The sequence below is a fragment of the Alosa sapidissima genome, chromosome 9 (genome assembly GCF_018492685.1).
Source record: "Alosa sapidissima isolate fAloSap1 chromosome 9, fAloSap1.pri, whole genome shotgun sequence".
In the NCBI taxonomy this organism is placed as follows: Eukaryota; Metazoa; Chordata; class Actinopteri; order Clupeiformes; family Clupeidae; genus Alosa; species Alosa sapidissima.
Genome location: NC_055965.1, coordinates 36790138 through 36817179, shown reverse-complemented (window position 1 = coordinate 36817179; position 27042 = coordinate 36790138). Strand labels below are relative to the sequence as shown.

The window sequence follows — 27042 nt, the reverse complement described above, 5'->3', positions numbered from 1 at the left end:
CTAAAGTACCAAGTGTGTGTGTGTGTGTTGGTGAGGACACCAGAGACATCTAGCACAGGGACACTGAGCAATAAGGACACCAGGGGCATCTAGCACAGGGACACCAGGGACATCTAGCACAGGGACACTGAGCACTAAGCCCAAGGACACCAGGGACATCTAGCACAGGGACACTGAGCAATAAGGACACCAGGGGCATCTAGCACAGGGACACTGAGCACTAAGACCAAGGACATCAGAGGCATCTAGCACAGGGACACTGAGCAATAAGGCCAAGGACACCAGGGGCATCTAGCACAGGGACACTGAGCAATAAGGACACCAGGGGCATCTAGCACAGGGACACTGAGCAATAAGGCCAAAGCCCAAACCCTGCATAGAGGGGCTCATCAGTGAATGTGGTGTAGAACGTGTGCAGGTGTGTGAGATTGTCCGAGGAGACGCTGTAGAAGGACAGAGTGCCGGCCTCACAGTCCAGATGCACTCCTAGTCTTCTGGAGTCTGCTGGCGGGGCAGGGAAGTCTGTTGCAATGCCATTGTGCAAGACAGAGTATCTGTCACCAACGCACATCAGGCTCCAGGACTTACTAGTGCTTCCCAATCCACTCCCATGTCCCTTCCTGTCAATGCTGCTGTAGGCGACTCCTGCACCAGCAGTCACCCCATTCCACTCACACTCCGAGTAGCAGCGGCCAGTCAGAGGCTCTCTGCTCAGCACCTGGGGACAGTCAACAAATCTCTCTGGGTGATCAGGATACCACTGCTCCTCGTTCTGCCATGCCGCTTTCCTGCTCCCCTCAGACAGGGGGAGACGTCTGTGTGCTGTGTTTGGGTCCAGTGTGATCTTACAGGCATCTGCACATGCAAAACACATCACCACACATACAGAGCTGTATCACTTCACAACTCAACTACATTACACTATGAAATCACCTACAATCAGGTCAATAATATGTGACCAGCCATTAGAAAACCAGCAGCAAGTCTCCCGAGAGGATTTTGAGTTATTTACAGATTCTGAACGTGTAGTTTCTAAGCATTCAAACGATGTCTAACACATGGAAATCAGTCACATATTACAGTAGCAAATGTAACAGTAACCAACTGGTACAGTAACTGTTGCAATATGTACATAAACATGTTAAATGAACATGCCAACATCTTGGGAAATTAGCTTATTCACTGTCTCCACCAGAGGTAAGATGATACACACCCTTCTCATCAACATGTAAATAGAACAATGTTTGAGCGCTTTTGTCCCTTTTGGGGGATAGGCTAGGTGGAACAGTCCAACTCAATGAGTTATGCTAAGCTATGCTAACGGTGGGTGCTTCAGACTGAGTTACTGCACACACAGAGTTATACTGTATACTCCTATGGCATTCATTATGCAGAAACACTTTATAAGCCTTTGTGTGTATGTTTAATGTTTTATGGATATTGTAAGAAGGAACCTTGACAAAGGCTGACAGGCCGAAACGTTGGAATTAAATAAAGAATTAAGAGATAGAGTGTGCAGCGACCAAGTTTGTCCAATTGAAATGGATCTCATCACCCTCACTGATTTACATTCAATATACAGTATAGTCCAATTGTAGAAACATTTCTCAAATGTGTTTATAAAGGAATAATATCACATTGACATCACATGTCAGCACATGACAACACAAAAGCAATGACATCACATGTCAGCACATGACATCACATGTCAGCACATGACATCACATGTCAGCACATGAGAACACATGTCAGCACATGACATCACATGTCAGCACATGACAACACAAAAGCAATGACATCACATGTCAGCACATGACATCACATGTCAGCACATGACATCACATGTCAGCACATGACAACACAAAAGCAGTGACGTCTTACACTTCTTCAGCCCTTTCTTCAGCATACCCTCAGAGCTGTTGGCAGCACTGTGGAAAGACAAGAGAGAAAATCAGGAACTCACAAGCAATTCAGTTTTTTCAGTTGATCAAGGAACCAGGGGGACGGGGATGCTGTAGGCAGTGGGATGCCGGATGTTGTGTCCAAAGTGTTCTCCCTACATCAGTAGTTCATTTTCAGTGACTTTCAAAGACTAAAATGTTACTAGTTAGAACAGTGATACCTTGTCCCTTCCTTTACTTGTGAATGCATGCAGGACTCATGACAAGTCCACTAATATTGCCCAGATTGCTTTTCTTCTTCATTGGTTCCCAACCCACAGCACTGACCAATCTATAACAATAGAGCTTTAGTTTAAATGTGTCAAAGTTCTCCGTTAATGGATGTAAATGAACATAAAAATTCACACCACTTACTTGACTGCTGCTTGTCCCTCAGGCAGTGCTGATAGCATCTGTAGCCCAGCGTCTCCTGGGTGATTGTAGCTCAGGTCGAGTTCAGTGAAGCAGGAGTCAAGGTTTGATGTCAGCGCTGAGACTATAAACTCACATCCTCTCTGTGAGATCAGACAACCAGAGAGCCTGCAGGACATAGACACAGATTCTATATCTATTCTGACCTGAAGTTTATAAATACATGAATACCAACCTCAACACCTCCAGTTTACAGCTGAAGTGTGTAAATACATGAATGCCAACCTCAACAGCTCCAGTTTACAGCTGAAGTGTATAAATACATGAATACCAACCTCAACAGCTCCAGTTTACAGCTCCGATGTCCCAGAGCAGCACACAGCTCCTTCACTCCAGAATCGGTCAAGTCGTTGTTGGTCAGATCCAGCTTCTTTAGGTGGGAGTCATCTGACTGGAGAACCAATGCCAGCGTTTGGCAAGCACTGCTTGTGAGTTCACAGTCAGCAAGTCTGTAAGAAAGCACACACATTGTTCTATTCAAAACATGTTGGTACATTTATTAAAACAGATTATAATTAAGGAGACCACCACACGCATGTTTGTATAAAACTTTTTGTTGAAGATATGGAAATTGATGGATTGTTCAAATTCATTCATTCATTCATTCAACCTTTATTTACTGTATTCTCAAAGGTTCATTGAGGGTACTCCTCATTTTCAGTGAAGCTGAGATTACAGTAAGAATGTAATGAAATAACAAGATATATAGAGTAATAATTCTGGTAAAAAGAAGTATAGGCCTATAAATACAACAACATAAAATAGATAATAAGATAACCTACATAACATTATAGACAAGGAAGGAACAAAATAAAAAAATCATAAAATATTAATAATAAAATAAATATTTAATAATATAATATTGAAATAACATTTACTTAAAACAAGTACAATTTGGCATAGGAAGGTTTTGAACCATTTACAGAGGTAATTTGCACACCTCAATGTCCCTTGCTCTAGTAAATATTTAGTTTTCTTTTCATTTTCATACTAATTTAAGATTAATGATAGCTTCTTGAAGAACATTAAATGAAAGCTGAAGATTATCAATGGCAAGTTGAACAGAGTCAACAATACAATAAAAAATAGTGTCATTAGTATAAAGGTGGACTTGACAACCATTTAAAGAAGAGACAATGTCATTAATATTGACGGTAAAGAGAACTGGGCCCAAAATGGACCCTTGTGGAACACCCTTTATGATTGGTAAAAACTCTGACTTAACATTTCCTGACTTCACACATTGAAACCTCTGAGACAAATAATTCCAGAACCATTCACATGCCTTATTATCCAAACCAATATTATGCAATCTTTGTAGGAGTAAGGGTAATCAACTGCATCAAATGCTTTTGACAAATAAAAAAAAAGGGCGGCACAATGTCTAAGGCAGATATTATATTATTAGTAACTGATGTGATAGCTGTGATAGTGCTGTGATTAGTTCTAAACCCAGATTGTTGTGGATTTAATATTTGATGACTTGAAAGAAATGACTTGAGTTGGTTATTAACCAATGATTCAAAAATCTTTGATAAACAGGGTAATTTGGAGATTAGACGGTAATTATTTAAATCATCTCTATTTCCATGCACTAGGAAATATGCCTGTCACATTTAGATTAAATATATGCACTGTATGCTTTGTGATAATAGGAGCAGACAATTTAAGGAAAAAATAATCCAACGAGCCTCAATACATTTCTGAACCGTTTCCTCCGAGAAATCCCCGCTTTCTGGCAGAGGTTGAGAATCTCATCAGTGAGAGCGGCAGTTGTGGAAGAGAACTGCATAAGCTTAAAGGAACCATATGTAAGATTGTGGCCAAAACTGGTACTGCAATCACTTTCAAATCACCGTAGAGCGGTGTATCCCCTCCCCTCCCCCTCCCCCCTGACTCGAGGTTGCCAACCTAGATGTCGAAACACTACTGACTTTGTGACTACTAGATAGGTGGAGGATGGCGCATCAGGCCAAAACACAACATGACATGTCAAAACACAACAACATCAACATCAGTTGAGGGTTGCAAATGACAATATCCAGGCCGGACTACTGTTGTCAGTGATATAAGTATTTGTAATGAACATGATTTCTTAATGTCTAGTGACATATCAGGGCCATTTTATGATTGATTGAAATACATTTCTTACATACGGTTCCTTTAAATGCTGAGTACCATAAGGCCCCCATGGCCAGCCGGTCACAAACTCCGCTACACAACTTGTTGCGCAGTCGTGAGCTAGTGGAGTCGTGCAGGTACCAACCAAATCCAACATGTCTCTTACTCTCCCTCTGGATGCCACTCCATTCACTAGCTATGCAGCCCTAGAGCAGCAATACAAATAGTAACAAATTATTCATTTATGTACTTTGGTCTAGGAAATCAACTTATTCTGAACAATGTTCCCCATACAGGTGAGCCTACAAAGCCACTGCACATCTAATTGCACATGAATGTGTCCAGTCTGCAGTTAGTGTACTTCACATGACTAACCTCAGTGTGTCCAGTCTGCAGTTAGTGTACAGTGGGCAGTGCTTCGACTTGGCCAGCTTCCCTCGCGGGATCACGCGGCATCACGCGACTTTAATTTGTATTTTTCCAGTGACGCTGCAACGACGCCGCAACAACCGGCAGAGGTCTCAAGTGAGCAGGGTGTCTCGTAAAAAGTAATGGAGCTGCAAAACCCTACACAGACTTCACTACAGACTTTAGCAGACTGGTTTAGAAATAATTTAATAGCCAGAAATATGTCTGCCCTGCCCTACTGATTGTAGCAGGTAGACCTTCTCTGCCTGCTATTTCCCCATAGCACCTGGAAGTGCTAATGAAGGGGGCGGGGCATTTGATCAATCTGGCACCAGTGGAGTGCAACTTAAGAGGGGCAGTAGCCAGTAGCAATGTAGACTCCACTGGTGTAGCCCCTGCCTGCTACTGTCGGGTATGCTGTCTCCCCATAGACATTTGTGGTTTTATGTTATGTATATTGTGGTGTGTTCTTTGTTTAATCTTCTGTGTTCTGTTCTTTTAGGCAGCAGTCATGCTGATGGGGAACATGGGTCGTGCTGCTGTCTTGTCTTGTCTTGGTTTTGCTTTGGTTATTTTATGTTTGGTTTTTGTGTTGCCTGTCTTGTCCTTCTGTGTGTAACTTTCATCTTTATTTAGTAGGGAGGTGGCTCTGAGGGGGTCTAGTTTAAGCACATGTGTGATGTTTTTGGTGTATTCCTTGTAGCTTTACTGTGTACTTTTGCTGTGTAACAGGTGAACCTTTCTTTATGCTTGCATGGTGTTGGTCTGAACTTCCATAGTTGCCACCCTCAGATCTCCACTTCCCTACCTTTTGTCTTAATAAATATTGTTTTCCTGTAATTCATGTCCACTGTGTAGTTACGAACCTGAAAGCGGTACAATCTCTTAAAGATTCCCTGATGCACTAGGCCTCAGGGTGGCGTAGTCAGGCTACTGTGATTGGCCCCTTGGCCCTTCCTATGTACCACCCTGTTACATAAAGAAATATTTGGTTAACGGCGAGTGAATCCCGTTTGCAGCCGTAGAAGAAACGCAGGACAAATTAAACATTCTGGTTTTCTCCGAGTGCAACGATGATAGACAGACATCATTTGGACAAAATATAGAGCATATTAACCTCCGTTGCTCAGCCAAATGCTTTCCTGTTACGTCCTGTTATCACGGAGTTACAGGCGATAAACGATTTTTGATGGTCACAAGTTTACTTCATTAGCGTTTATTTTTTTGATTATTAAAGAGTGTTTTTCATTTAAAGGCTTGACTTCGTGCTTATTCAGAAGAGCATTTAGTGCTCTCCCCAATCCCAGACGTTCACATTGCATGTTTGTTTGTAATGGATGCAACCGCGAGATACGCTTATACATTAATTTAAAATCAAACATCGCAGTTTATGTTAAATTCAGCATCTCTCATAATGTGATTGGATATTGCTGTCAATTCCCTACTCCATATACTAACCACCAATGAGAGCGTCTCTCGTATGACAATTCCTGACACTTCCCACCTAAAGAATAAACGCAAGGCTTTGTCTGGTCTTCAGCCCCGAATGTTTAAAATGTATATAGCCCTAAATATCATTTTAAAAGTAGTCTGACAAAGCTTATTGTTTTGTGACACAGCTAAACACTGGTACCTCATAGAACGTCTATAACATAGTGGCAAGTATATAACAAGTGTGGTCGCAACTCACAAAAGTAAAGCAGATAGAAAGAACTCACGCAAATCTAGCCTACAACACGCAGACAGCTTCACGCGCAGGGGAAAGAGAGTGCGCGCACTGTGCTTTATGATTGTTGCCTTCTGATGATATAGTATATATATATATAGTATAGTATAGTAGGTGCAGCAAGTGCAGTCGCACCAGGGCCCGTGACCTCCCGGGGCCCGTCGCTACCCCCGCCCTGCCTCCTTTTTTTTTAGAACTTTAGAAATGTTAGAGCACGGAGTGAAGCGTCACTTTGACGAACTATCGGAAGATGAGCGCTTAACCGATGCAGAGAGATACTTCAAAGTGCAGGTATTTAATGCAACTCTGGACATCATAATCAGTCAGCTCTCCCAAACATTTGCAAGTATGCGGGAAACTTGTCATGTGTTTGAGTCTTTACGTCCTGACCCTTCAACTCGCAGGTGATGAACTGCTTGAAAAGGCAGTACGTTTGTCAGACCATTATAGCAGGGACATTGCACCGACATTCCCAACACAACTCCTCTCATTCAGGTCTTGCTTTAAAGCAGATATTTCACAGAAGTCATCTATTTTTCAACTTGCCAAAATGCTGGTGGTAGATTATGACAGTGTAACATCCACATTCGGGGAAGTGTGTACTGCTCTCATGTTTCTGACATTGCCTGTGACTGTGGCAACAGCTGAGCGATCTTTTTACAAACTCAAACTTATTAAGACCTAACTAAGGAGCAGCATGGGGCAGGAGAGGCTCAGTGGGTTAGCTATCCTGTCCATTGAAAATACGAGAGCCAAAGCATTAAATATCGGGAACATCGTTGACAATTTTGCACAACGAAAGGCTCGTAAGATGGCCTTCTTCTAATGGCCTAATTCACGCATATTGGGGATTGTATGCATATGAATGATTTTATTTGGTTTCTGCACGGTTAAATATATAAGTTAGGCTACATTAAGTTTTGTTTCTGCGCAGTGCGATTTTTTAAGCAAGTAATCTACGCTTGCAGTTTCAGCAGAGGGTTTAAGAGGCGTATTGAGCGCATTGAGTGTTCCCATAATTCCTAATAGGCCTAATATTCCTAGTAGGCCTAATATTAGATCACCCTGGCCTGCAGGCTGTTAATAAAATTATTTTTTTATGTTTTCACATGTAATGGATCCTATGTAGTCGTGTGTTTTTTATTTAAAATTGTAATCTGTAACTACTAAACTACTTCGGTGCCTCAGGCCCTTTGCATAAACAATTAAAGTCACCCTTAATGTGTATTGCCTGTATCAGAGCTAATTTATCCTGGGCCAAAGTATGTCGGTTTGGGGCCCGCGTAGCGCTCTCCCACCATTGGTTTGTTACGCCACTGATTAGGTGACACAAATGGTATTGCCTTTATCTTATAACTCCTTGTCTGAGCGACTACCAGGCCTATGTTTTTTAAAAGTCAGATGTTCCCTGACAAAGACATTCGAAAATTAAGAATGTTTATTGACTTGAAAAATACACTAATTTTTGCAAACTCCCTTCATTCAACCCTTGAAGACATCGCGGTCTGGTGCGCTATGTAGATCGTTTCTCGTACCATTTAATTTCTCAGAATGTAGGTCTACTAGGCCTACAATAACGTCATCACCAAATACATCTTTTATTTTTAGTTGATCAACCACAAAGAGTAGCATAGGCCTACTGTGCACAGTGCACTGACGACTGTAGCAGCCCAAGGTAACCAGTTGTTGTAGAGGAGAGGCAACCCCTTGTTTCAGATAGCCTGGACAACATGTTACCTGGGTGTTGCTTACGTTATTAATTAATGGTAGCCTACAATAGTTAATTGATTCGCGTAACATATTAGTTGGCTCAAAGAGTAGGAAATCAGGATGGAGAGAGTCACGCGTGTGTTGCTTTTGCGGGATCGAATCCAGTTTAATGCTAGTTTTCATTGCTTTAATTGCTTTATACTCAATACTTGACCAATGGCTATTGCATCTGTCTATTGAAAGTGAGAATGTGGCATGTGATCTACTGTGTAGGCTTCATAAAATAAAATAAACAGATTGCTAATGGCCTACTACAAGCTGATCTGGGGTGCGTTTCCCGTACAACTACAGAGGTTAGCTTTTTACTAACAGGATGCATCGTTCAATTAACCAACATGTAAGTTACGACTGTTTCCCAAAACTGTCGTACTTACATAGTACTGTAAGTTTGGACCACGATAGTTTCCAAACTTCAGTAGTCTGGACTAAGGTGGTTAATGACGTTTAGTAGCACGTGAACGGGCACCTGCACATACATCTGTGGCGCATTGCGTTAAGGCCGGCAGATGACCGCCGCCGTTGCACAGCAGTCACCAGTCCCCTGTCCAAGAGTTTGAATCTGGGTTAAGATTTTGACAACAATATTGACATCATTGTTTACCTAAGTTTATCTTTTGTGCAGATCATATTATCAAAATCAGAATCCACCTTCTTGACTTGGTTTGCGTAAACTAACAAGGACCCCCCCCCTCCATGAAAATCAAAGGCTACATATTCTCAGCTGATTCGTCAAAAAGTGCGCACCACCTTATTATTATCTGCAAGTGTGTGACTTTTACTTACGTGCACATGGCTGCAAATTGACTTTTAATTTATGTATTTTCTGCCTTGGGCATTTTAAAATATGGATGTATGGTGGTTAGAAGTGTAAATATCAATTAGAAACCTAAATATATTTATAATTATTAATTTGCAAACAAATAACTGGCGTCAGTGACGTCTTTGACATGAAGATCCCTGGAACTATGCTTCTAGCATTCTACCACAGGTCGAGAGGTGTAGTTGTAACTACACAACTTTACAATAGTGGTTGCGAACGTTCGTTGCTACTATGGTTTTGGGAAACACTAACGTAGTGTAACGATGCATTGGACTATGTAAGTTCCAAATATGAATGTAATTCTGCGGCATAAAGCAGATGTATTTGTTTATTGTACAGAAAAATAAAAATGACATGTCAAGCAGTCAATTGACTACATTGCAGTCAAGAAGTAGGGCAAATTAATTTACGAAACCAAAACGTGGGTCATAGTTGTCTAAGCCTCTATAGCGTAGCCTGTTAAAAACGTTGCAGAAGCCTACCCAAGGCTACAGATTAATTCTGAACAGTTATTTCTCTACTGGCTCAATTATCACACCATTATTTTGATTTGCGTAGTTGCGTTAACCCAACACTGACAATAATGTAGACAGCAAATGTCGATTTCGATTTCCGTTACCACCGTGTAGTCAAGCCTTAAGCCATACCCAAGTAGCCTAAATCGAGGTAAATCGAGCTTTTTCAGAAGGGGCGGCAGGCAGAGCGATGTACAGTGGCAGAGCGACGCACAGTGGCTGAAAGTGGTACTAAAGCTTCACGCAGCTTCACGCCTCGTAATGCGCGACTGAAGTGGTCATTTGAAAGCGATGCCCACTATACTTCACATGACTAACCTCAGTGTGTCCAGTCTGCAGTTAGTGTACTTCACATGACTAACCTCAATGTGTCCAGTCTGCAGTTAGTGTGCTGCACATGACTAACCTCAGTGTGTCCAGTCTGCAGTTAGTGTACTTCACATGACTAACCTCAGTGTGTCCTGTCTGCAGTTAGTGTACTTCACATGACTAACCTCAGTGTGTCCAGTCTGCAGTTAATGTGCTTCAGTCCAGCAGACAACAGCTCCACTCCAGAATCCCCCAGAGGATTAGAGCTCAGGTCCAACTCTCTCAGCTGTGAGCGTTCTGACTGGAGAACTGATGATAGAGTCCTACAGGAATGTCCACTGAGACCACAGCCAGCCAGTCTGCAGTCAGAAGACAGACAGAAGAGAACCAGTACTTAGCAAGACTACACCTGTTGAGCTAGATGGATTTATAGTTTGTGGTGTGATATGTCTCTGCAACAAACTACACTGAGACAGTTTGGTGTGTTTATAATTTGCTTGGTGGTAATAAGGAGGACAAATGGCTGTCTGTTTAAAGACTGCATAATGACCTCAGTGTATGTGTGTGGACAAATGGCTGTCTGGTTAAAGACTGCATAATGACCTCAGTGTATGTGTGTGGACAAATGGCTGTCTGGTTAAAGACTGCATAATGACCTCAGTGTATGTGTGTGGACAAATGGCTGTCTGGTTAAAGACTGCATACTGACCTCAGTGTATGTGTGTGGACAAATGGCTGTCTGGTTAAAGACTGCATACTGACCTCAGTGTATGTGTGTGGACAAATGGCTGTCTGGTTAAAGACTGCATACTAACATCAGTGTATGTGTGTGGACAAATGGCTGTCTGTTTAAAGACTGCATAATGACCTCAGTGTATGTGTGAGGACAAATGGCTGTCTGGTTAAAGACTGCATACTAACATCAGTGTATGTGTGTGGACAAATGGCTGTCTGTTTAAAGACTGCATAATGACCTCAGTGTATGTGTGAGGACAAATGGCTGTCTGGTTAAAGACTGCATACTGACCTCAGTGTCTCCAGTGTGCAGTATGTATGAGAGCAAATGGCTGTCTGGTTAAAGACTGCATACTGACCTCAGTGTCTCCAGTATGCAGTATGTGTGTTTCAGTCCAGCAGACAGACGCTCCACCCCAGCATCACACAGGGGATTAGAGCTCAGGTCCAACTCTTGCAGGCATGCACTTTCAGATTGGAGATTAGCGGATATAACCCCACAGGATTTTTCACTGAGACCACAGCCCTTCAATCTACAATGGGAGGAGACAGTAGATTGCATATATGCATATGTATATATATTTGAAGAGTTCAAATGCAAAACCCTCTAAATGCCATCTCCTTACTGACTTACTGAGCCTTTCTGCAGCTCCTCAGCACAATGAGAAATCTTTTGCGACCCTCCTGGGACGTCCTGTACATTGTCAGATTGAAGTCATCCAATACTTCCTCTGACATTAGAAGTATGTATGCCTGTAATGAACACTGGGCTGGTGTGAGTTCTTTCCCAGATATTACATACTGTTCAATTTCCTCAGAAACTGAGTTGTTCTTCATTTCAAGTAGACAGAGGAACAGATTCAGACATCTCTCAACTGAATGGCCATCCTCACTAAGAATGCCCTTGATGTACTTGGTGGTTGTCTCGAGACTTGCTGAACTTTCCTTTATCTGTGGAAGTAAGCCTCCCAGCAGGTCTTGATTGGACTCCAGTGTTATTCCCAGAAGGAAGCGCAGAAAAAGATCATAGTGCCCACTGTCAAACTGTAAGGATTTGTCCACTGCTCCATTGAACAGAACATGCAATGGCATCTCGTTTTGACAGGAACCCTCTTTGTGGGAATCTTCTTTGTGAGGAACTCTGGGTTTAAAAAAAGACTTAAGTCTTCTCCATGACTTCATGTAGACTGATTTATTTGTGCTCTTCAGCATGTCCTCTGGTTGGGAACTGGTTGTTTGGGCTTGGTTGGAAAGTGCACACATCTGCTCTGAAAAGGGTTCGAGCACCTTATAGTTCTTACTCACAAAACTATGGAACACATGGAGAGCTGCCAGAAACTCCTGGACACTCAGATGAACAAAGCAGTAGAATGTTGTTTTATAGAAAGTACGGTCTTTCTTGATGATCTGTGTGCACATTTCAGAGTGTTCTTCAATGGCATGGTCAACAATGCCACTTTCTGCAAGATCCTTTTGGCTAAACAAGATGTTGCCCTTTTGAAGTTGCTTAAAAGCCAGTTCAGACAATCTCAGTATGTGTTCCTTGTGTCTCTTCAGGAGCTCCCGTCTGTTGGTTTCACTTTGGCCAAAACATCTCTGGTTCTTCCTGTTAGTCTGTATGAGTAGGAAGTGGATGAAGAGTTCAGTCATGGTTGTTGGTATTTCCATTTTAGAATTGGGAGTCAGCATGTCCTGAAGCACACAGACAAGGATCCAACAGAAGACTGGTATGTGACACATGATGTAGAGGCTGCATCTTGTCTTGATTTGTGAAATGATCTTGTCAGTATGACTGTTTGCTATTCTCTTGCTGAAGTACTCATCCTTCTGGATGTCATTAAATCCACGTATTTCAGTCCACTTGTCTACGTAATGAGAAGGGATCTGATTGGCTGCTGCAGGTCTTGATGTGATCCAGATGAGAGATGAACGGAGCAGATGGCCTTGAATGAGATTTGTTAGTAGCTTACCCAAAGATGATGTCTGTTTCAGATCATGCAGCTTTTGAGTAGATTGGAAATTGAGCTCTAGTTTGCTTTCATCTAGACCATCGAAGATAAACAAAATCTTTGAGTTGCCATATATCTTCACATCATTCAACTCAGTCAGCTCGGGATTGAAAGACAACAAAAGTGTGGGAAGACTGTACTGCTCTGAGTCAAGTAAGCTCAGTTCTCGGAAAGGAAGCACAAAGATGAAATCTATGTCCTGATTGGTTCTTCCTTCTGCCCAGTCTAGACCAAACTTCTGCACACACACAGATTTCCCAATGCCAGCAATGCCAATGGTCATCACTGTTTTGACTTTTTTACCAGGTGGAGAGTTCATAATGTCATTGCACTTGATTATAATGTCTTTGCCTGAATGACGTTTGGTCTGCTCCTGAATCTGCTGAACTTCATGTTGAGTATTCACCTCTTCACTCACTCCCTCTGTGACATGGATATCTGTGTAAACCTCATCCAGCTGGACTTTAGTCTCCTCAGGGCCTTCAAGGAGGCTATCATATGTATTCTTCAGGTCAGTCTTAAGCTGTTGACTCACCTGCCGTCGGATGGCATATTCTATTAGACAAACAGAAACTTTTCATTCACAAAAGCAAATGGCAGGGAGAAGGGCATTACAAACATGTCTCACAATAAGTAGAATTACCGACATTACTATGAGGAGATCAAACACACCCATGCATATGTCCCAGGGTCAAGAACCATCATACACTTATCACATACAAATGTAACATCAACCATCATACACTCAATCTTCTCTTTGCGGCCTGCCTCAAGATGCAAAATAGTACAGTCTAATGTTACCCGTTTACTTGGGGTATTTAATGCGGCAGCCGTGGCCTACTGGTTAGCGCTTCGGACTTGTAACTGGAGGGTTGCCGGTTTGAACCCCGACCAGTAGGCATGGCTGAAGTGCCCTTGAGCAAGGCACCTAACCCCTCACTGCTCTCCGAGCGCCGCTGTTGTAGCAGGCAGCTCACTGCGCTGGGATTAGTGTGTGCTTCACCTCACTGTGTGTCCATTGTGTGCTGAATGTGTTTCACTAATTCACGGATTGGGATAAATGCAGAGACCAAATTTCCCCTCACGGGATCAAAAGAGTATATATACTTGTTGGAGCCAAATTTAGTTTGAATTTGCTTTTTGGTTTAGACTCTTACTTTGCTTGAGATTTGCTGGCCTTCAGCTGGGAACTTTTATTTTGACATAGTTTTAAGTTACCTGTGCAGGTAAAGATGGCGTCTTCCACATGGTGAGCAGTCTCAGTTAGACAATGGAAGATGCCGTATTGAAATAGTTTTTTACCGCTTTAAGTTGGAACTATTAGCCTATTTGATTTGAAGTTTTTTGGAACTTGTATTGGAGTTTATATTTTGAATGAACTATCCTTCGTGGAATACAATTTGGAATACCACTGTGTACCACCTGCTTGCCTGTCTGCCTGCCACCTACCTCTCTCCCTCCCTGCCTGCCTGCTTGTCCTCTGCTCGCCTGCTTGCTACCTGCTTGCCTGCCTGTTATCCATCTCCTTGCTGCTTACCTGACTGTGTGCCCTCTCCCTACCCGCCTGCTTCTTCTACAATCCTTGAACACAGGTATGAGCAACAGCCGGACACAGTGCTTTAAGATAAGCGTGTAATAACATACAGCATCTACACTTTGGATTTAACCCTCACATAGTAAAAAACTCTTCTAAGTGCTTAAAATCTGGAAACTCAAACTTGAAAGTGGGATTTGTTTGTTTGAATGGACTGTGGACCTGTTTGGACTGTGTATATTGTCTGCACCCTTTTGGATTTATTGGATTTTGGAGCAAGGCATTGAACTTATAGTAAACTTGTTCTGTGTCACATTCAACTTGTTTGAAACAAATTGCTGAAATTGTTTGAAAATGTCTCATTCAGTAGCCCCTGAAACTGAGCCTGCTGATTCTGACACTGAGGTTACTGATACAGCTTTTCCGGTGAAACCAGTAGAAGCTGAGGCTGCTGATTCTCCTACGGAGGACACTGATTTAGTAGCCATGATGGAAAAGAAATTAAGTCAGCTCATTGCAACCCGTAGAGGGAAACTGGGTGTTTGTACACGGAAACAAAATGAATTAAAGGAGTTTATGGATAAAGGCAATATTGCTGATGTGGACAAAGGCTTTCAAGGTCTTATTGATGCATTGAATGAATTTGACAAAGCTCATTTGTTTGTGCAAGATATGTTGACTGGTGATGAAAGAGAACAGGATCATGCAAACTGGTACGAACCAAAAAAGAACTCCTTCTTATCATTTTTAGATGATGTGCAGGCATGGAAAGGCAGTCTTTCACAGCCATTACCCATTGTTACTCCCTTGGACAGCATTTCTAACTTGTCAAGGAAGTCAAAGAAATCTGGTCACTCTTCTAAATCTGGCACATCTTCAGTGTCATCAGCACGTGCCAAGGCTGAAGCGGAAAAGGCAGCTCTTCTTGAACGTGCTGCTGGACTTAAGAAAAGGCACGCTCTTGAACTGCAAAGGATGCAACTGCAAAGTGCAATAGAACAGAGTGCCCTGGAAACTGACATTGCTGCTGCAAATGCAAAGGTGAGAGTCCTGGAGAGTTATGAAAAACAGCTGGAAGGAAGCAAATCAAAATCTGTCTCGCAGTCAGAGCCACCCATGGACGGCATGAATTCTTATATGAAAGCACAAGGAAAAACCATAACGGAATCTTTGGATCCAGAGCCTTCTATTGAATATGCAAATATAAATGTGGTCCCCAAAACCCCTCTTCAGATACTTACCGCCCATGAGCGAAACCAACTGTCCTTTCAACTGCCAGTGACAGAAGAAAACGCTCGTCAGCCAATAGCAGCTGCCACCTCCACTCCCACCATAGTAGCAGCTGTCTCTGCCCCTACAACAGTAGCAGCCAATTCCATCCCTACAGCACCAGCCACCTCTGTCCTCATGGGTGCAGCAGCCACTGCAGCTACTCATACACCAGCATTGCAGCCATTGCACGCCAACACAAGTAGTGGCCTAAACGACATAGCAAGCCTCCTTCTTCAGCAACAAAGATTATCATTGCTTCCCACTAGGGATATACCTGTGTTTGAAGGAGAGCCTTTGAACTTTAGACCTTTCATGCAGGCATTCATACATGGAATAGAAAACAAGGCCATTAGTAATCGAGACCGCTTGTATTACTTGGAGCAGTACACTTCAGGCCAACCAAGAGCGCTGGTAAGGAGCTGTTTATACATGAGTGCAGATGAGGGATATGCAGAGGCTAAAAGATTGTTGGAGTATAACTTTGGTGACAAAATAAAGCTAACTAATGCATACATGGAGAAAGCTTTGAGTTGGAGTAACATTAAGCCTGAAGATGGAAAAGCATTGTCCAGTTACGCACTTTTTCTTCGAGCATGCTGTAATCTGTCACAAACTCTGCAAGATATGGAAGAGCTTAGTCTACCTTCTAACCTGAGACTTCTTGTTTTAAAGCTTCCTTTTAAGTTAAGGGAAAGATGGCGGTCAATCGCTTTTGACATTCTGGAGCATAAGCAAACAAGGGCGACTTTCTCTGATCTTGTTAACTTCATTGAGAAGCAAGCTAGAATCATGGAAGATCCACTTTTTGGTGACCTACAACAGCCATCTTCCACAAAGAAGGTTCTTCAGTCAAAACCTCTGTCAGATTCCAAACTTTCCTTTAAAAGCAAAGGTAGCTTTGTCACCACTGTGACCGATGCACCTACACATCCTAAGAGTGAAGTTCCCAAGCAAGATGGGTTAAAGAAACTATCTATACATGACGGGTCGATTAGTTCAATCCCTTGTCGAATTTGTAATGGAACACACGCCTTAGATGCATGTGAAGAGTTGCTATCTAAGTCTCATAATGAACGTGTTGAATTGTTGAAGAGGAAAGGTATTTGTTTTGGCTGTTTGGTAAAGGGCCATATGAGCAAAGATTGTAAAAGACGTCTCACCTGTGCTGTGTGGTCTAAGAAACATCCAAGCATCCTGCACATTCAAAGGCCTGATGGGGTCACAAACAGCCAAAGGAGCTCCTGTGGGTCTGAGAAGTCCATTAATAGTGGATTGGTCTCACTGGAAAAAACAAGCATTGGATCCAGTGATGATCATTGTACATTGGCTATTGTGCCTGTTCAAGTTAAGCTAAGTAATTCAAATCAAATTGTCAAGACTTACGCATTCCTTGATCCAGGTAGTTCTGCCACATTTTGCACGGAGAGTCTCCGAAGACGGCTGAACGCAAAGGGAAGGCACCACAGGATCCTTTTACGTACTTTGGGTCAGGAGAAACCCACTGACAGCTTCGTCATCAGAGGCTTAGAAGTAGGCAGTTTAGATGGTGGAGATTTTGTTGGACTGCCAGATGTCTACACACAGAAAGAAATCCCAGTCAGCAAAGACCATATCCCTAAGCAAAAGGATTTGGAGAAATGGCAACACTTGAAAGATGTATTCTTGCCAAGCATTGATGCTGATATTGATTTGTTGATTGGAATAAATGTGCCCAAACTTATGGAGCCATGGAAGGTGGTAAATAGCAAGGGCAATGGGCCTTTTGCTATCAAAACCCTGTTGGGCTGGGTTGTTAGTGGTCTTCTCAATGATGAGCACACTTGTCTCGACAAGCAAGGCAAACCTTATGTCTACAGCCACCGGATTTCTGTAGAAAGAGTGAGTGAGCTTCTGGTTCAACAATTCAATCATGACTTCCCTGAGGGTGCATATGAGAAGGTGGAAATGTCTCAAGAAGATTTGAGATTCTTGGAAATAATGAACACCTCTGCAAAACTACAACATGGACACTATCAGTTGCCGCTGCCATTTAAAAGGGATCCCAAAATGCCAAACAACCGGCTGATGACAGAGCAAAGGGCAGTGTCTTTAAAGAGGAAGTTTTGTAGAAACAAGACCTTTCAAGAGGAATACAAGTTGTTCATGGACACCATTCTAAAATGTGGACATGCTGAAGTTGTGCCCAGGAAGGATTTGACATTGCAGAATGGTAAAAGCTGGTATATACCCCATCATGGGGTACGTCACCCCAAAAAAGGAAATTTGCGGGTGGTTTTCGACTGCTCTGCATCTTATCAAGGAACATCTCTCAATAGTGAACTTTTGCAGGGTCCAAATCTTACAAACTCCTTGATTGGAGTCTTACTGCGTTTCCGCCTTGAAAATGTGGTCATCCTGGCAGATGTGGAGAAGATGTATCATCAGGTCAAGATACCACCAGAGCATGTTGACTTTCTCCGTTTCTTGTGGTGGAATGATGGCGACATCTCTCAGCCTCTCTTGGAGCACAGGATGACCGTTCACATCTTTGGAGCAACGTCGTCAGCTAGTTGTGCCAGTTACGCATTGAGAAGAGCTGCTGAGGACCATAAAAGCAATTTCTCAGCTGAAGCAGTCAACACTGTTTTGAATAACTTTTATGTGGATGACTTGCTGAAGTCCGTGGATACAGAGGCCCATGCCATTCACCTCTATCAAGAATTGAAAACCCTATGTGCAACGGGAGGTTTCAATCTTACCAAATGGTCAAGTAACAGCCGAGCGGTCTTGGCTCACATTCCTGATCTTGAAAAGGCAAAGGGAGTGAAAGACTTAGACCTAGACCTTGAAGACTTACCTCTGGAACGAGCTCTTGGTGTGCATTGGTGTGCTGAAGAAGACGTCTTTAAGTTCCATGTGTCTCTCAAAGAACAACCATGCACTAGACGAGGAATTCTGTCAATGGTCAGTTCAATATATGACCCGCTAGGATTTCTTGCCCCTGTAACCTTTCCAGCAAAACACCTCTTGCAGGAACTGTGCAGGCTGAACCTTACCTGGGATCAAGAAATTCCTAATATTCATGCACAATCCTGGAAGCATTGGATGCATGGCCTTGGGACTCTCACAGACTTTAACATCACCCGCTGCTTCAAACCAAAGAATTTTGGAAAAGTAGAGTGTGCACAATTGCATCACTTTTGTGACGCAAGTGAAGCTGGATATGGCACAGTGACCTATGTAAGGTTAGTCAATAGTCAGGATCAAGTGCACTTAGCCTTTGTCATAGGAAAATGTAGAGTGGCTCCATTGAAACTAATGACCACTCCGCGTCTTGAGCTGACCGCTGCAGTTTTAGCAGTTCGTATAGACCGGATGCTTACAACTGAGTTACAGTTGCAACTGGAACCATCTGTATTTTGGACAGACAGTACAACTGTACTGAAGTACATAAGAAATGACAGCAGACGATTCCACACCTTTGTCGCGAACCGTGTTAACACAATCAGGGGTGTGTCTGATGCGTCCCAGTGGAAACACATCCCTGGAAAAATGAATCCAGCGGATCATGCATCACGTGGGCTGAATACTAAGAAATTTCTGAAGAACAACATCTGGATCAACGGTCCTAAGTTTTTGACAGACTTACCTAAACACTGGCCCAATCCACCAATCGGACTCATACTCTCTCCAGAGGACCCAGAGTTGAAGAGAGAAGTACTTGAAGTCCATGTCATTGCTGCAGGTCACTATGATGCCACCAGTGCGCTACTGAATTACTTTTCAACTTGGAATAAGCTCAGAACTGCAGTTGCCTGGATACTGAAGCTGAAGAGCTTGCTTACCCAACGTGTCCTGAAAAGGAAAGGGTCCTTAAAGACCTCAAAGGCTGGTCCTATGTCACTCTCTGCTCAGGACCTAGAAGAAGCAGAAGAAGCCATTGTGAAGTTTTGTCAAGGTAAAGGATTCCCACAGGAAATGGCAAGCCTACACAATGGAAAGAGCATAGGTCGGAAAAGTTCCATCTTCCGGCTGGATCCAGTACTCGACCATGGCATATTAAGGGTTGGTGGCCGCCTGAGCAAGATGGCTATGCCAGAAGAGCAGAAACATCCTGCCATCTTGCCTAAGGGACATCACATTTCGAAGCTTCTGTTACATCATATCCACCAGCAGATAGGGCACAGTGGAAGAAATCACATATTGTCAAACCTACGGAAAAAATATTGGATTCCTTGTGCAAATTCCCTTGCAAGGAAAATTGTGAATAGTTGCGTGCCCTGCAGGCGGAAACATGCATGTGCAGGTGAGCAAAAGATGGCTGATCTGCCAATTGATCGTTTGACCCCTGACCTTCCTCCATTCTCACATGTAGGAGTGGATTATTTTGGACCTATAGAGGTGAGAAGAGGGCGTGGCATGGTAAAGCGATATGGTGTGATCTTTACTTGTCTCACTAGCAGAGCAGTACATTTGGAAGTGGCGCACACTATGGATACAGACTCCTGTGTGAATGCATTCAGGCGCTTCATATCCAGAAGAGGTCAAGTCAGGGAATTAAGGTCAGACAATGGAACAAATTTGATCTCCGCAGAGAAGGAATTACGAGAGGCACTGACATCTTGGAATCTGAACCAAATTGAGCGCAGTCTCATGCAGAAAGGTGTCAAGTGGACGTTCAATCCTCCAGCTGGTGCCCACCATGGAGGCATTTGGGAGCGCATAATCCGAATGGTCAAGAAGATCTTGTCATCTGTCACAAACCAACAATCCTTGGATGATGAAGGTCTAGTCACAGTGATGTGCGAGGTTGAATCCATCCTAAACAGCCGTCCTTTGACAACTGTATCAGATGACCCCAATGACTTAGAACCACTGACACCCAACCATCTACTGCAGCTTAAAGTCCAACCCGTGCTACCACCAGGAATATTCAGAAAGGAAGATCTATATGCCAGGAGGCGGTGGCGCCAAATACAATATATTGCTGATCTGTTCTGGACACGATGGATACAGGAATATGTTCCACTCATGCAAGAACGACCTAAATGGTCCCGCATCAGGCCAAATTTCCGTGTGGGAGACATTGTTGTAGTGGCTGATCCTACAGCACCACGAGGCTCGTGGGTGATGGCAAGAGTCATTGAAGCTATAATGGATTCAAAGGGCCTTGTTCGTACTGTAAGATTACAAACTAAAACCAACCAGCTGCTAAGACCCATCAACAAGATCTACCTTCTGGTAAAAGCCGATAGCCAAGATTGAGCTGAGACTCACGGAATGCGCACGTGCTTCCTTTTGCATTACATTCATATACTGATATTTGCACTCATTTAGATTCAAATTAGAATTGCCAATTTTTAGTTTTGGTAATATAAAGTATAAATTGGCTCCCTTTTTTTGAGTATATTTTGTTATAGCCACACGTAGTTGCTATAAGGGGCCGGATATGTTGGAGCCAAATTTAGTTTGAATTTGCTTTTTGGTTTAGACTCTTACTTTGCTTGAGATTTGCTGGCCTTCAGCTGGGAACTTTTATTTTGACATAGTTTTAAGTTACCTGTGCAGGTAAAGATGGCGTCTTCCACATGGTGAGCAGTCTCAGTTAGACAATGGAAGATGCCGTATTGAAATAGTTTTTTACCGCTTTAAGTTGGAACTATTAGCCTATTTGATTTGAAGTTTTTTGGAACTTGTATTGGAGTTTATATTTTGAATGAACTATCCTTCGTGGAATACAATTTGGAATACCACTGTGTACCACCTGCTTGCCTGTCTGCCTGCCACCTACCTCTCTCCCTCCCTGCCTGCCTGCTTGTCCTCTGCTCGCCTGCTTGCTACCTGTTTGCCTGCCTGCTACCTGCTTGCCTGCCTGTTATCCATCTCCTTGCTGCTTACCTGACTGTGTGCCCTCTCCCTACCCACCTGCTTCTTCTACAATCCTTGAACACAGGTATGAGCAACAGCCGGACACAGTGCTTTAAGATAAGCGTGTAATAACATACAGCATCTACACTTTGGATTTAACCCTCACAATACTTATACTATACTTACCAGAACCTTTGCCACTGTCTTGTCTTGAAACCCTGTTGAGAGGTCACCTGGCTTAATGTCTTATTGCAATGAGGGAATGATGTACTACAGTTAGAAATCAATGCTCTTTGTACACAAACAAACTGTCCTACAGTTACATGTCTTTTCCAATGAGGTCCACAGACTCCTTGGGGACCAAAAGTGTGTCATATGTTGTATGTGTGTGTTCTTCACTTACAAATATTCACTATTTCATCTTTTCTCCGCTGTAGGGGCAACTCTACCTCTTCTCCCCTCTATTCATGTTTCCTATGGGTAGGGGCAACTCTACCTCTTCTCCCCTCTATTCATGTTTCCTATGGGTAGGGGCAACTTGTTTACCTCTTCTCCACTCTATTCATGTTTCCTATGGGTAGGGGCAACTTGTTTATGCATACCCATTTTGAGGCACCCGTGGCCTACTGGTTAGTGCTTCGGACTTAACCATAACCGGAGGGTTGCCGGTTTGAACCCCGACCAGTAGGCACGGCTGAAGTGCCCTTGAGCAAGGCACCTAACCCCTCACTGCTCCCCGAGCGCCGCTGTTGTTGCAGGCAGCTCACTGCACCGGGATTAGTGTGTGTTTCACCTCACTGTGTGCTGAGTGTGTTTCACTAATTCACGGATTGGGATAAATGCAGAGACCAAATTTCCCTCACGGGATCAAAAGAGTATATATACTTATACTTATACTGGAATAAGGTGCTTACATGAGCAATCTGAATACTGTCATACTGACAAACACACACACACACACACACACACAGAGGCACACACACACTCCAACACACAGACACACACACACACACACACACAGACACACACAGAGGCACACACACACTCCAACACACAGACACACACACAAACACACACACACAGAGGCACACACACACTCCGACACACACACACACACACACACAGAGGCACACACACACACTCCAACACACAGACACACACACAAACACAGACACACACAGAGGCACACACACACTCCAACACACAGACACACACACAAACACACACACACACACACACAGAGGCACACACACACTCCGACACACACACACACACACAGAGGCACACACACACAGAGGCACACACACACTCCGACACACACACACACACACAGAGGCACACACACAGAGGCACACACACACTCCAACACACAGACACACACACAGACACACACAGAGGCACACACACACTCCAACACACAGACACACACACAAACACACACACACACACACACACAGAGGCACACACACACTCCAACACACAGAGGCACACACACACTCCAACACACAGACACACACACAAACACACACACAGACTCACCTGGGGCGTGGCTCAGAGGACACACCCACAGCGGACCACAGCCAATCAGACGACACCAGTCAGATGACACAAACACAAACACACACACACACACACACACACACAGAAGCAGACACACACTCCAACACACAGACACACACACAAACAGAGGAAGACAAACCCTCCAACACAGAGACAAACACACACACACAAACAGAGACAGACACACGCACTAACACACACACTCAAACAGAAACAGATATGCACACCAACACACACACCAACACTCAGATGGACAGTTCTCCACTGCCCACTCCCGCCTCTGTTCCCCCAGTGGACAGGACCATGACCAGCACCCGGACCCCACACACACACACACACACACACACACACACACACACCACGTCCGTCCATTCACACACACACACCACACCCGGACACTCACACACAGACCCACTCCACTCACACACTCTCTCTGCCCACACACACACTCTCCCCCTCCACACACACACTCTCCCCCTCCACACACACACTGTCGCCGCGACAACAGTCTGACACACACACGCCCATGCCCCACCCCCTGGGCTCCACCGAGGCTCCTGATTGGGCGCACCGAGGCCGTGTCTTCATCGAGGAGGACCAACCGCCGCTGGTGAAAGGTGAGCTGTGATGTCATGTCCTGTTCATTTTGTCACCTCTTTTTAATTTAGTCTTAGTATTGTGGTGAAATGTCCTTTTTAGTCTTTGTCATATTTAGTCATTCAAATATCATTTTGTGTGTGTGTATGTGTGTGTGTGTGCACATGTGTGTGTGTGTGTGCATGTGTGTGTGTGTGTCTGTGCATATGTGTGTGTGTGGTGTGTGTGGTGTGTTTCGTCTACAGAGGAGAACTTCCAGCTGCTACTGCAGGTGCTGATGGAGGAGAATTGTTCACGAGTGGAAGGATCAACAGCATGGGTACACACACACACACACACACCTACACACTCACACACACACACAGCCGGTTGAAGTGCCCTTGAGCAAGGCACCTAACCCCTCACTGCTCTCCCATGCCCACATCCACGGCTGAAGTGCCCTTGAGCAAGGCACCTAACCCCTCACTGCTCCCCGAGCGCTGCTGTTGTAGCAGGCAGCTCACTGCTCCGGGATTAGTGTGTGCTTCACCTCACTGTGTGTTCAATGTGTGCTGAGTGTGTTTCACTAATTCACGGATTGGGATAAATGCAGAGACCAAATTTCCCTCACGGGATCAAAAAAGTACTTATACTTATACTTCTACCTCTTCTCCCTCTATGCCATTGGGGCATCTATTTACCTCTTCTCCTCTCTAACCAGATGCATCACTAGACCCCCCCCACAAAAAAAAGCCAGAAAATGTTATGCTTATTTAATGCTTATTTAAAAGGTAAAATGCATCAGTCTGGTGCACTTTGGGGCAAATTCTCCCATGTGCGTAGGGTGTGTAAGTCAAAAAAGTGCGCTCTTTAGCCTGCGCAAATTCTCCTCTTCACTTTAATCTGTCATTAACATGTGATGTAGGAGCAACCCCAAAATCTTTGCGTTTCATATACAACTCAAGCTCGCGTTCTGCCACTGATTTAAGCACCTTTCCAGCTACGCGCTCCCGAGGCCTGTATTAAGGTCGAGCGCCATTACAAGGTGAAACAGCATATTGCTGGATGTCATCTGTAGGCCTAGTTCTAAATACATGTAGGTTACACAGAACGTTACAAATTAATATTAGGGCAATTCCACAGAAAATGGACTTTTTGTCGCATCCATAACGCCAGTGAAATGCCTTGGCATCTGTATGATGGGAATAATAACATTCATTTTTTGTGCATTTTTTTCTCATTTACATTCTTCAGCCAAAAATAGGAAATGCTATTGCTATATGGACTTGCCCATTACAGTATCAAATTCAGTGCTTAATATGCTGATACGGCTCTACAGTGTCTCGCGGAGGCATTTCCCGACATTCATTGAAAGTGCACGCACATCTACAAAAAACAAAACAGGTGCTGGGTAGCCTATAAGGCTGAGCCAACAGATACCCGCACACTGTTATATAAGCTCCCAGAGGTATCAAGCAGATTACCTTATCCATGAGTACATTGTTAAATAGGGAAAACCCCGTTATAATCACCCACTTTGGATATTGGAGCTTACAACTGTGCATCTTCAGTTTTAACGTGAAGTCATAATCCCATAGCCTACTTTGTTCGAATCTGTCCATTTCTTTCCAACTTGACCGAAGTCATCGAACTCTGGGTGCAGCTCTGGGTGTGACAGAAGCGGGAATGGGAGAATAGGCCTACCCGTAACTGCAGTGCGTAACTGAAGCTCGTACAAAACTATCCACTCTTTCCCCAATATTATCAATTTGCATGAATGCACCTCCCTTTGTTTTTTGTAAAGTTGAACGTGAGTCGTGATTTTTATGTGCCCCAGTAAAAAGAGTCTAGTGACGCCCCTGCCTCTAACTATTATACCTTGGGGGCAAATAGTTCACCTCTTCTCCTCTCTGGTTTGTTACCCTAGGGCCAACTATTTGACCTCTTTTCCCCTCTAACTAGTGTACCCTAGGGGCAACTATTTAACCTCCTCTCTCTTCTAACTAATGTACCCTAGGGGCAACTATTTTACCTCCTCTCTCCTGTAGATAATGTAGCCTAGGGGCAACTATTTTACCTCCACTCTCCTGTAGATAATGTAGCCTAGGGGCAACTATTTTACCCCTTCTCCTCTCTAGTCATGTACCCTGGGGGCAACTATTTTACCCCTTCTCCTCTCTAGTCATGTACCCTGGGGGCAACTATTTTACCTCTTCTCCTCTTTAACTAGTGTACCCTAGGGGCAACTATTTTACCTTATCTCCCCTTTAACCAGTGTACCCTGGAGGCAACTATTTTACCTCTTCTCTCTTCTAACTAATGTACCCTAGGGGCAACTCTTTTACCTCCTCTCTCCTCTAGATAATGTAGCCTAGGGGCAACTATTTTACCTCCTCTCCCCTCTAACTAGTGCACCATAGGGGCAACTATTTTACCTCCTTTCTCCTTTAGATAATGTAGCCTAGGGGCAACTATTTTACCTCCTCTCCCCTCTAACTAGTGCACCATAGGGGCAACTATTTTACCTCCTCTGTCTTCTAGCTAATGTACCCTAGGGGCAATAATCTTACCTCTTCTCCAGCTCTCCTTCTAGTCTGTCTGCAAGCTCATTGTGATTCATCTTCTTCAGCACGTGCAGAGTGACCTTCAGGGCACCATCCTGGCCGTAGACGTCCCTCATCTTACTGGTGACATCTGTGGCATCGGCGTTCTCCAGCTGTCCTCTGGGGATATGCTGAACCCCCTCCAGTGTCTCCTCAGTTAAGAAAAGCTTGAACTTCTTCAGCTCTTTAGCTGTCAGCTCTTCAAGAGTGTCAAGGAGAACTTCCATGTTGGACATCTGAAATATGGTCAGATTGTTATTTAGTCTTTATTTTGAGATTTATTTTCAAGCAATTTCTTTATTTTTAGTCTTTAGTATGACATGTTACAATAAAAAACAATATGAGACAATACTATACAATATGATGCAATACTATACAGTATGATGCAATACTATACAGTATGATGCAATACTATACAGTATGATGCAATACTATACAGTATGATGCAACACTATACAGTATGATGCAATACTATACAATATGATGCAATACTATACAGTATAGGGGAAAGTGGTTTGGTGGGTAATCGCCTTTAGGGGGCCGCTCAGACAATGGCAGAAGTGCTGATTTTGGAAATGTTATGTTAAGGTAAACACAATCTTAAGGATGCCTTTAAAGGTACTCTAAGCGATGTTACACGGTTTCTAAGCTAAAACATTTTTTTGCCTATGCCCTGAATACACTGTTAAAAAAAACGGTATCTGTGGACAGCCCAGGTTCCAAAGATGGCAACAAAAACAACATGGTCCAGCCTGGACCATAAAAAAATCATAACAAACTGTTCCAGCCAATCACCGACAAGATGTGCGTTTAGGAGAGTTTCAATGATTCTAACGCGGGAATGATTCCAAACACCCCGATGCCA

At 43.6% G+C, this 27042-nt stretch overlaps 3 protein-coding genes across 13 annotated transcripts in view; all 3 read right to left on the bottom strand.

Annotated features, from left to right (window-relative positions):
* Positions 1 to 27042, bottom strand: part of LOC121718522 — an 823508-nt gene that overhangs the window by 569976 nt on the left and 226490 nt on the right. The gene's annotated exons all lie outside the window — the stretch shown is intronic.
* The window catches only part of LOC121718811 (NACHT, LRR and PYD domains-containing protein 3-like), a 162318-nt gene that overhangs the window by 56570 nt on the left and 78706 nt on the right, over positions 1 to 27042 (bottom strand). The gene's annotated exons all lie outside the window — the stretch shown is intronic.
* On the bottom strand, positions 283 to 26444 carry LOC121718812 (NACHT, LRR and PYD domains-containing protein 12-like). 2 transcript variants are annotated; one of them, XM_042104083.1, is made up of 10 exons: positions 26145 to 26444; positions 21625 to 21656; positions 11411 to 13340; positions 11136 to 11309; positions 10253 to 10400; positions 10051 to 10076; positions 2648 to 2821; positions 2316 to 2480; positions 1882 to 1928; positions 283 to 855 (listed from the first exon to the last, which is right to left on the bottom strand). In XM_042104083.1, the coding sequence occupies exons 1-10, from the start codon at positions 26411 to 26413 to the stop codon at positions 332 to 334; spliced, it is 3489 nt and encodes a 1162-aa protein (XP_041960017.1). In that variant the 5' UTR covers positions 26414 to 26444; the 3' UTR covers positions 283 to 331. The 2 variants fall into 2 exon arrangements, with proteins under 2 accessions (XP_041960017.1, XP_041960016.1); XM_042104082.1 differs by lacking the exon at positions 10051 to 10076 and having other exon boundaries at positions 10227 to 10400.